This window comes from Conger conger, chromosome 6 (assembly GCF_963514075.1).
Source record: "Conger conger chromosome 6, fConCon1.1, whole genome shotgun sequence".
In the NCBI taxonomy this organism is placed as follows: Eukaryota; Metazoa; Chordata; class Actinopteri; order Anguilliformes; family Congridae; genus Conger; species Conger conger.
This window is the reverse complement of record NC_083765.1, coordinates 11,560,115-11,574,138: the sequence shown is the minus strand read 5'-3', so window position 1 is coordinate 11,574,138 and position 14,024 is coordinate 11,560,115. Positions and strand designations below refer to the sequence as shown.

General features: G+C 40.0%; 2 protein-coding genes across 2 annotated transcripts in view; both read left to right on the top strand.

The window, feature by feature from the left end:
* The window catches only part of LOC133130566 (nuclear factor of activated T-cells 5-like), a 50,597-nt gene extending 46,407 nt beyond the window's left edge, over positions 1–4,190 (top strand). The window contains exon 15 of the mRNA XM_061245230.1: positions 281–4,190. The gene's annotated coding sequence lies outside the window, so the exon portion shown is untranslated. The remainder of the gene's footprint in view (positions 1–280) is intronic.
* A 3,592-nt stretch (positions 4,191–7,782) lies between these two features.
* On the top strand, positions 7,783–13,467 carry gcshb (glycine cleavage system protein H (aminomethyl carrier), b). Its single transcript, XM_061244873.1, has 5 exons — positions 7,783–8,080; positions 10,517–10,596; positions 10,985–11,048; positions 11,156–11,287; positions 12,825–13,467. Exons 1-5 carry the CDS (start codon positions 7,861–7,863, stop codon positions 12,920–12,922), a joined length of 594 nt encoding a protein of 197 aa, XP_061100857.1. The 5' UTR covers positions 7,783–7,860; the 3' UTR covers positions 12,923–13,467.
* The last annotated feature ends 557 nt before the right edge of the window (positions 13,468–14,024 follow it).

Here is a 14,024-nt window from a genome sequence, read left to right as displayed (position 1 = left end):
CCTCTCCCACCGCCGCTCAGTCACGTGGCTAGGATGCAGATACGAGATATAAGTTTTAAAGCTGGGTTTATGAAGCTTTATGCAGGTTGGCTAGCAGTCGATGAGCTCTGCTTCTCTTCTGGTCAGCTCTCCTGTAGTATGCCTTGTGGAGAGCTGTCGCAGGTTTGCAGATGTGAAACCAGGAGAGGGTTGATATGCGGGTTGATATGAGGGTTGACATACCTTGTGATTCAGAAACACAAGATGAGCATTTCACGATGCTTCTTGCTCTCTCTTGCAGGACTTGACCGGATTCTTGCTCACAGCGGGCAGTGGTCTTGCTGGGTGCGGAGGAACACAGTGGTGTCCCAGCCAACCCGAAGCCCCATCGGGGACTCCAGAACCCTCTGTTCAGTTTAATGTCACATCACTGCCCCCTATCTGCCAGCACTGGGGCGGGCCTGGCATGGAAGCCCCGAGGTTTTCAGTTTAGGCATGTGACATGGCATTATGGTGCAGTCTTCTCTGGTTTGGCCTCAGCAGGGAATGAAGTCCAGTGTTTGGTGAAAAATCCGTTTCAGTCTAGAAAGCATTTCTCAGCCACACAGGCTGTCAGTGAGCACACCGACGTCCTGACATTGTATGGCAGTGCACAGTATCAACTGGACTGGACTGTGAAGCATAGTTCATCTGTCTCTTTCTTTTTTTCTTTTTTCTTTTTTTAAAAACAACACTAAATGTAAACAAAACCTGTAGAAATGGAGAAAAGTGAACCTTTGTGAGAATGTTTTTGACCTTCGGCACTTTATAAAGCTCTTCTTTGTGACCAGTTGCTCCTTATATGGACGTATGGCTCTCCATGGTCCCAGAAGTTGTATGTGAATTTGAAGAGACCGATTGTAAGGCTATTGTTATATATGTGCTGTATATAGTTCTATTTTCTTGAGCATATTTTTGAGTCATGGCTAAAATTTGATATGGAGTCCATTTCACTGAACACACTCCTTGTCCCACCTGACTATCTCTTCCCTGTACCCAAGAGCAGATATTTCTCCCCTTCTGCAGTTGGCACCTGTTACATAACAGTTTGCAGGGTTTCCCCTTCTTGAAAATATGTTCATTTTTGGAAAGTCATGGAAATTATTGAAATATTCCTCTGACCAAAGGAAGAAACCATTGCAAGTGACATTCTGTACCATCTTTCTTGCTAACACACTCGCTCCAAGGCATATTGCATACAGCATCTGTGTGCTCATAATGCTAACAAATAGGGTAGCTAACTGGTTTGTAGATTAATTACTCTCGCATTAAGTACCCTCGTGCTAATGTAAATTAATTGGCTTAAAAATGTGTGTCTACCTCTCAAAAGTAGCTCAATAACTATGAAGTAGCCCAGTCAATTGCAATGGAAATGGATCTGGGGAAAATTTGCCGTTGTGAAGTCATGGGAAATGTAAATGATACTTCAGTGGGAAGCCTGATTTTAGGTCATTCACAAAAAAATATTCAGCATTACTCGTTTTGAATGTATGTCTCTGTGTGTGAACATACCACAGCATAATGATAACAATTTGTGTAACAATAGAGACACAACCAGTTCTAATGTGATAATTTAAGACGTTATTTGTACTGTTAAGTACAATTGTATATTCGTTTTTTTTTTTTTTTTTTTTCTATCTTGTGCTAGTTGATGTGATATTTTCTAAGCGTCTGGCACGTGGTTGATGGCCATGGGGGAAGTGGAGAGCCCTAGTGTTCTGCTCTTTTGTGTCAGTTATTTGTAATCTTTATTTTCAGTCTGTATCTAACCATAAAACACGGATCTCCACGGACAGGTGGAGGCTTATTGTACGTCATTGACGGCAACATTACCATTTGCATATATAGACCGTATTGTCCAACAGTGACCATAATGTTTGTATACCGATGTCTGTGTAGATCTTGGATCTCTGCGCTGGCTCTCTATGGTTGATCTAGGAGGCTTGGGGCGGCTCACTTTAACGCTTGTGTTGCAGGTATGAACACATCAAGGCCTGTCAGAAAGCCGCCGAACGGGTCTTTTGTTTAACATACTCTGGCAGTACACGTTCGGGACCGTCTGTAACTGGCTGGAACAAGGCCAGGTCTTTCCTCATAGATTCTTTCTTTTTTTGGAGATTCAGCACCCAAGTGCATCTCAAGAAATGATTACTGGCATTTTAATCATTTTAGGTCATCATCATCACCCTTATCAGTTTAACAGTGGTGTGCAGAGCCAGCTGTGTTATACTTGGTGTTTTAAAGGGAGTCACTGCTGGAACTGTTGGGTGTGACTGACAGAGTCATAAACGCTGTGCAGTCGTTTAGGGCCACAACTATCTCTGGGCCACAAAACTGTATGCTGGGGCACTTCGGGGCCACAGCAACACGCTTGTTTTGCGCCACCAAAATCCCAGGGCCGGTTCTGGCGATTAGCACTCTGCACTTGTCGGCCAACACTGATTTTAATGTGAAATTGTAACATTTTTGTCTGTGTGTTGTCCCTGTTCTGACCACATTTTTAACAATCGTCTCGGTATACAATAAGTTTATCTATAAACTTATGTTCCTCCCCTGTGCAAGCCCTGTTAGCGGTGGTGTCATGATAAAATCTTTTTTTCTTAATTATACCCTCTACGGTGTACTGTGATGTAAAGATGCAGATGTTGTTACATTAGATCCATTATAATGTATAAGATATATTCATTCCCAGCTGAGCTGTAACAGCAGTTGGATATTCAGTGTTTCTGACCCCTTTACAGTCAGCACTAGATCTTCAGGAACTGCTTGTAGACTGAGCACAGGATGCTAGTTCAGGCAATGCCAAACATGAAGCCATACACACAGGTAGAATATAATTCATAAAATACAGATTTCTGAGAATTTAAACACAATGTGTATACATTACCTCATTACCTTGTGTAGGTTGTGCGCACAGCTGCTGCATCTGCCCAATTCCGGACCAATTTAAGTTTTATATAAAAACAGAATTTGGATGACTTGTATGTGTTAATACACAAAGTTTATTAACTTTAACTCACGCACAGTGAGTTACAATTTTATTGTTTGGTAAGCAAGTTGTTTGAGGGGCCAATTAAATGCTTTTGTTTTCATATTTTGAAGAGGGTAAATTCTTTTTTATTTAATTTTTATTTATTTAACGGAATTAAACCTGAGAGGGAAATTGCATGTTTGCACTGTTACAGCCTCACACGGGCCGTGCAACTTGTTATATGAGCCAGATTAACCAAGTATAATACAACTTGTGTTGGAAAGTGGTGTAAGAATATTCCGCGGGTACCCATCAATATCTTTTTTTCATGGAGAAAGAAAATGTGCCTTGACAAAACTTGCATTTAGAACAGAGACCATATTTCTGTATATAGCTGCCTGTTAATGTTCACAAATGGTACAGCTGTCAGTAAATGTTGTCTTTTGTTAATGACTGTCATACCATCACACTTTTGTATTGCATTAGGTTCTCTTCTAAATAACCCAAAAACAGTGACTAGGTGAGTGTAGTTTCCTGCATTTCTGTTAAAATCAAAACCATCCATTGCATTTATGTTGTGAAACTTAAGTGCAATTGAAGTCTTGTCCAACTGCTATGCAGCTTGACTCAGTATAACTGTAAATCTTTTACCTTTATCTTTTCTAAAAATAAATTATATTTAACCTCTTGTGATTTTATTCCTGATGAGGGAAAGGGGAAAATGGTAACTCATTATTATAATTATTTATGTAACTTAAAAATATATATTTTTTTCTTTTATGAGGCACCAGAGAGATTATCTGCAAAGTGTTCATGTGAAAGGACTTTGTTGACATCATCAAGATTATATATTTTACAGAAATTTTAAACATGGGTGTCACCAGCTTTTCTTTCCTTTTTTATGTATTATGAGTTAGACAGTCTGCACAAACATTCCCAATGTGTTTTTTGCTGTCTGACAATCTGTGTGAAACCTTGCTTTGAAACTAAATGGGTATTTCCTTGGCTTTGTGTTGGCATATAGCACTGACATGGGTTGGGTCTAGTTTGTCTGTGTTTTTAGCTACTATGTGAACAAATTTTTAATATTTGAGTTTACAGTATAAATATATTCAGTATGTTTTTTTGCTTATGTCAGAACATTTATATACCTGTAATTATGTTTCAACAGTATATCAATAAAAATAGATTCTAACTTTCACTTTTTTCTTCAAGTTACTTTAACATATTCTTCAAATTACTGGATCATTATTTCAGTGCACACCGCCCTGGGTGTGTCGAAGAGTCCCTGAGCAACCCGCCTAACCCCAAAATGTTCCTGACGAGTTGGTCCCTTGCATGGCAGTGAGTATATGAACGGTGAATGAGAAGCATCAATTTGTACAGCGCTTTGGATGAAGGTGATGTATAAATGCCAGCCATTTACCATTTACAGTGCTCTGCTATTACAAGCATTATGACGGGTCTGTTTTACTTGTCCAAAGGATCAGATCGCTTGTCTGAAATACCCTTAATCCGAGCAGTGCTAATAATACTGGGGATTCCTTCCTGTTTTTGTCATTGGACACTTAATTTTCTCACAATGGCAGAGTTAACATTTTAAGACGATTAAATAAAATGATTAAAGTGCATAATTTGATGACCTGATAATTTGACCACCCTCTCCATGTGCTTTGAACATGAACCCTGGTGTCATGGATGGGCTGAATTTCCTGTGGTTGAATCTCTGTCTACGTCTATAATAATAATAATAATTATAATAACCATTTTTTTTCCTGTTATCAACTAATTGAATGGACCATTTTCAATGAGCACATTCTCTACATTTTAGCACCCTGGGGCCACTCTCGTTTTCTCTCCTGTTTCTCGAACCATTCTAATTTAAAGTTGAAGTGTTAAATAAAAAATAAAAAAACATCTGACATTAGCCATACTTTGCCCACTGATCAGATCAGCCATTGTGCACAGCTTCAGCCTGCAGGACATTGCTTGGTGCTGTTGGTTTTTGCTGAACTAGTGAAATTAGGAATATTATGCCACCATCTGGTCAGTTGTAGCTTTGCAGACACCAGCCTGCCCCCTTGAGCATTCTGCAGGAAAACCCTTCCGGGTCGCATGGAAACGATCACGGAGATGCTAGTCGCTTTCTTCTTATGCACATATTTGTTATCTTCAAGATTTTAGTTGTTGTAAATACACATATTCATGGTCTGAAGTTAGATATTGCATCAAATTATCGGTTTATGTATTTTGTTTGGGGGGGATCCAGAAAGAATCTTAAATTTATTGTGTAATGTTTTAGAATTCACTATTTTAATTAAATCACATTACATGTACATTACAGAAAGGAACAGCTACATCTCCAAATATAATCCAGACTTTACTTCCACAGAGCTCAATTTCATATAGAACTACTTCTACTGAAGTACACCAACTGTGTAAAATCCTTGCAAAATCTGTGGTGCAGGTAGGCTGTTCTTGTAGCAGATACTTGATTCTTCCCCCCCTACCAGGCAACCTGAGCTCAGCAAATGTGGCTGAGAGAGGTATAAAGCTAACATAAACAATGTTGCAAATGCAACACTCCTTGGACTTCAACAGCCCTCTGTATGGCTTTTTCATTAACCCCCGGCACAATTTGTTCAACATATATTGTATACGTTGTTTGTGACCGCTCATTAGCTACCTGTTGTATACTAAAAAACTCCTCTGTATGGATAGCATCCAGCAGGTGGAGGACTAGACCAGCAAACAGAACACGGACTCAAAGTCCGCTTTGAGGCCACAGGAGATAGACCTGCAAGGTCCTAAATTTTCAAATGATTTTGCCCAGATTGAATCGAAACTGAATTTTAAAACATTACACAATCCTGTTACACGTTTTAGTTTTTATGGAGATATGCTTCTTTTTTCTGATTTTAAACAAAATACATGAACAATATACAATAAACACTAATGCAGGATCTATAAATTAATCGCCCTAGTTTAAAAAATTTTATGATACGTATCGACACAGTTTGTGGGCAAGCTATGTTGTTAGAGTGATAGGAGATGTGTGGTCCCAAATAGGTCACATGGGCATGTTGGAAATAAAGCATGCTTTAGAAAAGTGCAAAATAAGTATATTGCCTCTAACTTTAATGTGCAAACTTGCCAGTACACTATACAGTGTACTACTCTTAAGATTATGAATTCTTTGAGAGGTTTGAATCTTGAACAATTTGTGAGCACATGTTGTCAGAGATATGTGCTGATGCTTTGATGGAGAGCAGGCTGAGGTTAGCCTTAGGGCTGATTAATTTTCTTTTTGAGTCTTTTGAGGCTTTTGGCAAATGCAAACATTTAACTTAAAATCTAGTTTTTGGTGATTAATACCATCTAGCTTTTATGTAAACAAAGCACTAGGTACACTTTAGTGGTAAGAAAATGACAAGCATTGTTGGGCTGAATGGCCAGTTCATCAGGCCCATTCTAGAAGTGCAATATATAGATAATTATATGACCATCTAGGCAGGGGCCAATACAATTTTAATATGAAAAGCCCTCCAGCTATGGGTGGGGATCAATAATAACTGTCAAATTGACAGCATACTCTTATCTCTGGGAAACACCCATCAGGTTGTGTGCTGTCAGTGTTCTGCTCCCCGCACTGCATTCCACATTAAATTTGTAGTTCCAGTTCGTAGTTCCAGTGTTATGTTGATTTATTTAAAACAGGCCTCCTTACTAAGTCCCCTCAGTTTATTGCTTCACAAATTGCCTCACCCCACCCCCACACCAAGCTCTGTACTACAGTACCAAAGTCCATTCATGTAAGAGAAACTATTCACGTGTGTATTTGGACCCTCTTATTCAAGAAAATGTAGCAATTTTCCAGTCACCAATAGTTTTGCTCACCCATTTTACAATATCCCCCACCTTGCACCATTGCCTTCATAACCATGAAAACAACAAAACATAATTTCGATACACAATAGAGCCCCACGTGTTTTAGGGTTGTTGATGGAAGTCAAGATGTATAATCCATTTTGGTTAAAGAAATGACAAGGCTCTCTACCTTGATAACTTGCAGCTTGCACCTCACGCATTAGACCATGTGGCAGGGATGTAATGGTCCTGTTACTCTGATTTGGGATATGTGTTAATGGTCCTGTTACTCTGATTTGGGATACATGTTAATGGTCCTGTAACTCAGATTTTGGATACATGTAACTGGTAGTAGACAGGTGTCCCACTCCATCATTCCCACTTTCATTTGTGGCCACTGACAGATCATAATTCTTCTGAAAATTAACTGAAGTTTGGTTGTTAAATGGTCCATGAATGTTTTATGAGGACATTACAATTAATTTATTGAATTTCAATCTTCATAGAAATAGAATGAATGGAAATTTTATTAACCCCAGCCCTAGCTAGATTGGTGTGCATACATCTAGGCAAGCGACCAACTGGGGTCATATCTGACCCCAGACATATACTTTTATTGAAATCTTGATTGTAATATATTTGATCCTTCCAAAATTTCTTAACTTTCTCAAGCAACATGTCCTCAATAAATACAAACCATTTTTTTGCCGGGTTCTGCCTTAATTTGGAGCGATGTAATAATTAGTTGATGATGTATCCTTTATATATGACCCCATATATGACCCCAGTGAAAAGCACCACATTCCACCAATCACCAATTTGATAAAAGAATCTTTATAAGTATCACTTATGACAGCAGTGGCTACCTAGATCATATGTGCGTTGTTATTCTGTTACTTTGGCAGTTACATGCAGTAGGCCTGTAGGACACAGGATCACCCTACTCTTTGCGGTCGCGCATCACGGTCACATCTCTCTTGAGAATCGGGATCGCGCTTCTTATAATGGTGCACGCCCCTCTCACGCTCCAGGCTAGACAAGTCATTCTTTACAATACAGCCTGTGCAGTGAAGATGGCGATGTTTGTCTCGCTCCGGTGCGTGTCGGCAAACTTTTATTCAGTACTGCCTCTGTTTTCGCGTGCGGCCCGAGCCCCTTCGTCCCGATTGTTATGGAAGGCCTGTACCCCGCGAACACTTAGCACGGCCTCCCAATTGTCTGCAGGTAATAATATACCTTTAATATACCTTGGGCTCTGCTGATGTGTACTGTTATGTGAGTGCATCTGTGATGTTCGCTTGCTATCGGTAAGTTCGCTAACGCCGTGATCTGGAAGGGAGTTTATTAAGACAACTGGCTATTTGCGCTATCTTACTGCTATTCACATATCTACAATATTTAGCCATAGCTAGCCAGATATGTGGCTTGCGATTCTGAAACTGGAGTTACGTTAATTAGCCAGTCGGCTAAGTTGCTAATCAGGACACCTGCTCTCCTGCGAAAGAAAAGTTAAACACGCCGACACACTCGCTACTGTAAATTATGTGGATAGACAGCTAACAGTTAGCTATTGAATTGCTTCTTCCAATGTGTTTTGAAATAGCCTCAGTGCGATAACGTTAGCTTCATATCCAAAACATGCGATTCTTTTCACAAAAAAGATGCTCGAAGGTTAACTAGTTAGCTAGCTAAGTAGCTAACATTAACTGCTAGAAACATGCTTTGCAACATTTTATGTGCGTTTAGTATCCCATTTATTGGATGTAACTAGCTAGCTAACAAAATTAACTCAATGTTAAGCTAATGTGCCGTTATTTATCTCGTAATTTAATTCAGCTTACGTTAGACTACATCCCACTTGGCAGCCTGCTAAATCACACGCTTTTACTTAGCTCACAGGAAGTATGGACAAGTACATCGCGGCTGGCTAACGAGTTCTTTCTTTAAATTTATGAAATATGTTCGCAGATCTCTATTCTAACTTCAATACTTTAAATTAGGCTGCGTAGCTAACCAAGTCCACCATATGGATGTTTGTGCCACCGTTGCCTAACTATTTCGGGGGAACTAGTCATTCGGCGAACTTTGACTCAAGTCACTAGTACTATGTAAGTTAGTATTGGCTCGGGTATATTGGGGAATACACTGTTTTTAGCGTGTCAATTGAATATAATAAATATATTATTTTCCGGATCAGAATAGTACAGTGCTCTGCCATTTTAACATGACCTGGTTTATTAATTCAACGTTAGGTAGTTTTTGTATATTTTTTGAAGCAATATAGCCCAGTAATGCTCATGGGCGTTCCATGACATACATTGTAACGGGTTTCTCCTGTAATTCATCTTTGTGGATGATAGGTATTTATTTTCGGAAAGGTTACATTGGCACAGCGCTCCGTTTATGGGCCCACAGAAGCTCAGATATGTCCTCACTATTGTGCTTCTCTAAGCGTTGGGCACTGTTCAAAATCTGGTTCAAACCTGTATTTTTCTGCATGGGCTGATGCTAGCATTGGAAACTGTTGAGGCATTTTAATTGTCCCTCAGGGTATCCGGATAGCATTGGACATAAAGACCACATTTTAACTGGAGGATGTTTTGACTGCTTCCTCATGCCTTATTGCAAGAACATTTTGTAAAAAAATGTTGTACAAGATTTGATGGACAGATGCTAATATTGGTACTGTATGCAGTCATTGCTGTAAATTGAATACAGTCGTTATGGCTATTATGGCGAAGACTGTGATTATTCCTTATTGTAAAACTGTTTACACGGACACATTTAAAAGCTACAGTGGCCTGTGGTCTGGAGAGGAAAGCGTTTTGCACATGGTAGAAGTTGCTGTTGGCTACACCAGGGTTTCACATGACCCCACATGTTTCAAGCTTGATGTTGCAGATTAAGTTTATGCTCGTCCTGTTCCTGGCTCCACTGTCAACTATCTGGTTTCTAGAAGTCTGTCAAGACCAATAGATCCATTCTGGTTCTGCAGTGTGAGTCACAATGGGATGTTTAGTTATATTCAGTTTATTTTTTTAGATTGGTAGTATTGCGCAAGGTCTCTGGCCTTGGCTCACAGTGCATCAAAGTGTCCTTTGAACAGTCATTGACAAGGGCAGTGTTTGGTGTGAGCCGGGGATATTTGCAGTATTCCTCCCCTCTCTTTCGGCCTATCTCCCTCCAGGAAGGGCTGTAAATTCTGCCTGTGCCTCCCACTTGAGCTGCCTCTCCCCGCCTTTCTACATTGTGATTTGACACCCGCACTCGGAGCCCCATCTGCGCTGCGACCACAGGCATATTTAGTATTTAGGCCTATCGAATGTTAATTTACCCAAGTTAATGTAGCTTGATGCCTTATCTTGCATTAGTTTCACACTGGGAATGTAGCTTGTCAGTGTTTTAGTCTAATGTGTGTTTTAATATGGAGGCCATTATATTTTAAAAAACGCTCCCCCTATCCCATCCAGTGTTACAACAATCATCAGGTTGCTTAATTGGGTGCTCCCAAATAGGCAGTACTTGTACAGATTAAACCATGAAAGGCAACTGAAAATAGTAACTTCCATTTATGAAACATGTTCCATCTCCCTGTCTAAGTATTCATTTATTATAAATTTTGCCTGTGGATTATGGACATTTTCATTCTCTTTCCTGCAGCCCTCAAATTCACAGACAAGCATGAATGGGTACGGGTAGAAGGTGGAGTGAGCACAGTTGGCATCAGTAATTTTGCTCAGGTAGGTACTACAGCTGGCTCGTGTTGGGTTATTGATTTCTGATGGCCACACCGATTGTACCTCTATCGCAGATATTTATGGCACTACTTAATAGCCTTTTATCCTTTCTCCCTTGAACTAGTTTCCAATCTTAAGCTTTGCCCTTTGTTCTGTTCAAGTGTATACTCCAGATGTGCCAGAACAGATTATTTCACAACATTTTATGGTCTTATCATTGCAGTGTAGTTTACTGTATAAGGACTTCTCTAAAATAGTCTTATTTCTGGTGGTCTTCTGCAGGAACACGATTCCATCAACTGTTCTTTCCATGGAAATTACTTGAGCAATGCCATTCAAATGTTAAACCTTTCAAAACAATTTTTTTAAAATTTGGCTTATTGCATTACAGGAAGCATTAGGCGATGTGGTATACTGTGGACTGCCTGAAGTTGGAACAAAACTTGACCAAATGGGTGGGTACATGGAAGGTCATTTTAACCTTCAGCAATGCATTTGTTTTGGTGTGGAGTGTGTTATGTACATATGCATAACTTACAGCAGTGTTTCTCCTTTGTTGCAGAGGAGTTTGGGGCGTTGGAAAGTGTGAAGGCCGCTAGCGAGTTGTACTCGCCCCTGAGTGGGGAGGTAACAGAAATTAACGAGGAGCTGGCAGACAACCCCGGCCTGGTCAACAAATCATGTTATGATAAGGGTGAGCGTGCTGTGCAGGATTGATCCTTCTACTAAAAGTTTCTTAAGGATTCATGTGAAGAAGCAAAAATAGGCCATTGCACAAAAAGTGTCTAATTCTCTATGAACTCCTTGCCACTTCATTAAAAAAAAAACTCTGCTGAACTGAATGTTTACTCAAGCATTAAGCTAAAAAGACAAAATGACCGGTCATGTGTTCTCTCCGGCCATCCAGTGAACAAAAGAAAGAGACATGGCAGAATTCCAGTGAGCTTTCCACCCAGCACATGTCAATGCATGTTAATGGAAACATTATTCAGCACTTGTGTCATGGCAATATGGACTGGGTGTTAATCTAGGCCATATTGCAATGTAGGAAAAGTTATGTATTCCACCAGACGGAAGATGGCAGCATATACAGAAAGGGCTATCTTCATGCCTCCCCTTAGATCTAGTGCAATCGGCTGTGAATCGTCTGTCTCCAGTGACGTCAAATACAAGTGCGTGTGTTCATAGTACATTCAGGGGACATTGTTTTACAGACCCCACTTATCCCCGAGCTGCTGCTCTGATCATTGGTGTGAAGGACATCCAGCACTGAGTCGAGAGCTGGTCCGGCAAGCACAATAAATGATTGAACTGCAACAGAACCTATCCAAATGAGAACCTCTGTTCAGCCGACCAAGCAATTTAGAGCTCTTTATTTACTGTGCCTTCATTGTCTGCAGAAAGTGCATACTGTCTGGCATAGACAAAGTAAGACATGCCTTGAATTGTTTTTGTACTACTATAAGGAACTAAATGACAGAAAGAGAGCATGATGATATCTGAAGTAATGCCTGTATGTGAGCCGTTCATGTGAACTTTAAGCTACAGCCTGGTCCAACCTTTTAATACTTTGGTTTACATTACTATTGCTTTTAAAGTATCCATTTCAATATATTGTGTATATATTGAAAATAACAAGGTATATACAGTACTGTGCAAAAGTCTTAGGCACCTGTATAACATTCTGTACAGATAAGATTCTTTCAAAAATAATTCAACGAAAGGTCCTAAATAAATGTACTATAAATTACATTTTAGTAATTTGGCAGAATAGTGAACTGAATCAAATAAATATTTTTTGTGACCACCCTTTGGTGATAAAACTGCATCACTTCTCTGAGATGGCCAACGCTGTCCTGCAGTTCTATAAGACAATAAGCAGGGAGGTTGTTCCAAGCATGTTGGAGAACTTGCCACAGTTCTTCTGCAGACTATGGTTGGCTCTTTGCTTCTGATCTCAGACAGCCTTGATCAAGTTTTTATGTAAAAAGTAGTCAATTGCTTACAGTAATATGTTCCTTTTTTAAATTAAATACAAAAATATCCCTGTAAAATTAAATCTTTTGGAAGATGAATATTTGGAAATCTCAAATGTCTCCTTTTCTCCTAACAAAAAAATAAATGTATATATATAATAAAGTCTAGGGTGCCTAAGACTTCTGCACACAGTACTGTACTGTAAAGTCTTTATTTTCTGTTTAAAAAAATTTTATATATTTTTTTTGTCTCAGGTTGGCTGATCAAGATGACCATTGACAAACCAGAGGAGGTGGATGCGCTGATGGACGAAGCGGCTTATGAGAAATTCATCAAATCGATCGATGACTAAGAGCCTTGCTGGAAGTCATGCTTCCTCTGTCTCTTGATAACCACAGTTAGAACTCAAACTAATCCTTCCCGGTTCCACTGCGAGCTCCTGCTTGCTGGGCCTGAACTTGCTGCCACACTACGGGAATTTCCCCACGGAAAAGCCCCGCCGGGAATTCTTCCTAATCAGATTTCCATCATATTTATTTGTGATTTTTTTTTGGTTGTTTTTTGTTTTTGGGTTAATCCACAGGGTAATTGAAATTGTAACATCTCGTCTTCTAATGAGTGCCATGGCACTGATTTAAAAAAAAATCAAAAACAAAAGCCGGGCAGAGCTTCAGATGTCTTTTGGGCATGTGCCCATGGCAGACCTGACCTGACCTTGGCCTGGCCTTGGCCTGGCCTGTGTGTCATTTCAGACCAATTTCCTGGTGCTTCATCCGAGCTGGAGTGTGTAGAGATTCAGCAGTGTTGAAAGATGATTGTTGCAAATGAAATGCCTGTTTTAATAAAAACAACATTCAGATGAAGTGCATGCACTCTTCTGATGTACTTGCCCATGAAGTGCTGACTTCTTTTTCCTACACTACAAAGCCATAGGGTGTACTACAGGAGAGGTTCTGGTTGTAATGTGTAGGTATGTGGTGAGTAGTTTATGCAGTGTTTGGGCTCTCCACAGACCCCTCTACCCTGGGACAAAGCAATACATACACACACTCGATGATAAGGGAGAAATCGAGCCTTGGGTATCTGTTACCTTCTCAGTGTTGCATCTTCTCTGAATGTTGATGCCACCTTGCTATATTTACGTGTAATGCATATCATAAAACTCTGTTCACTCGGCTGTACTGGTATAAATATTCACTGTCCTTCTCTCTCCCTCATTCCAAATAAGGCCTGTCTGTTCTGGATAGCCAGAGGCCATGCACTTCAGCACACAATTGTAATTGTATTATTGCAACAATGTTTTTCCACACTCCTTGGGTTGCAGGCTAGTCAGCTCTGTCTCTGCTGAGTTCCTGTGGTGTGACAGTGGGCATTGTGATTGGGTATGCACCACACTATTAATCTGGGTGCATTTGCACCAGAAAGGGTGCGGAATTTGGACAGAACATTTCCAG

Excerpts from the sequence above, each read along its gene's own strand:
- gcshb (XM_061244873.1), top strand. The coding sequence starts at position 7,861 with ATGGTGCACGCCCCTCTCACGCTCCAGGCTAGACAAGTCATTCTTTAC. Across the intron at positions 8,081-10,516 it reads GGCCTCCCAATTGTCTGCAG|CCCTCAAATTCACAGACAAG; the intron begins GTAATAATATAC and ends TCTTTCCTGCAG. Across the intron at positions 11,288-12,824 it reads CAAATCATGTTATGATAAGG|GTTGGCTGATCAAGATGACC; the intron begins GTGAGCGTGCTG and ends TTTTTGTCTCAG.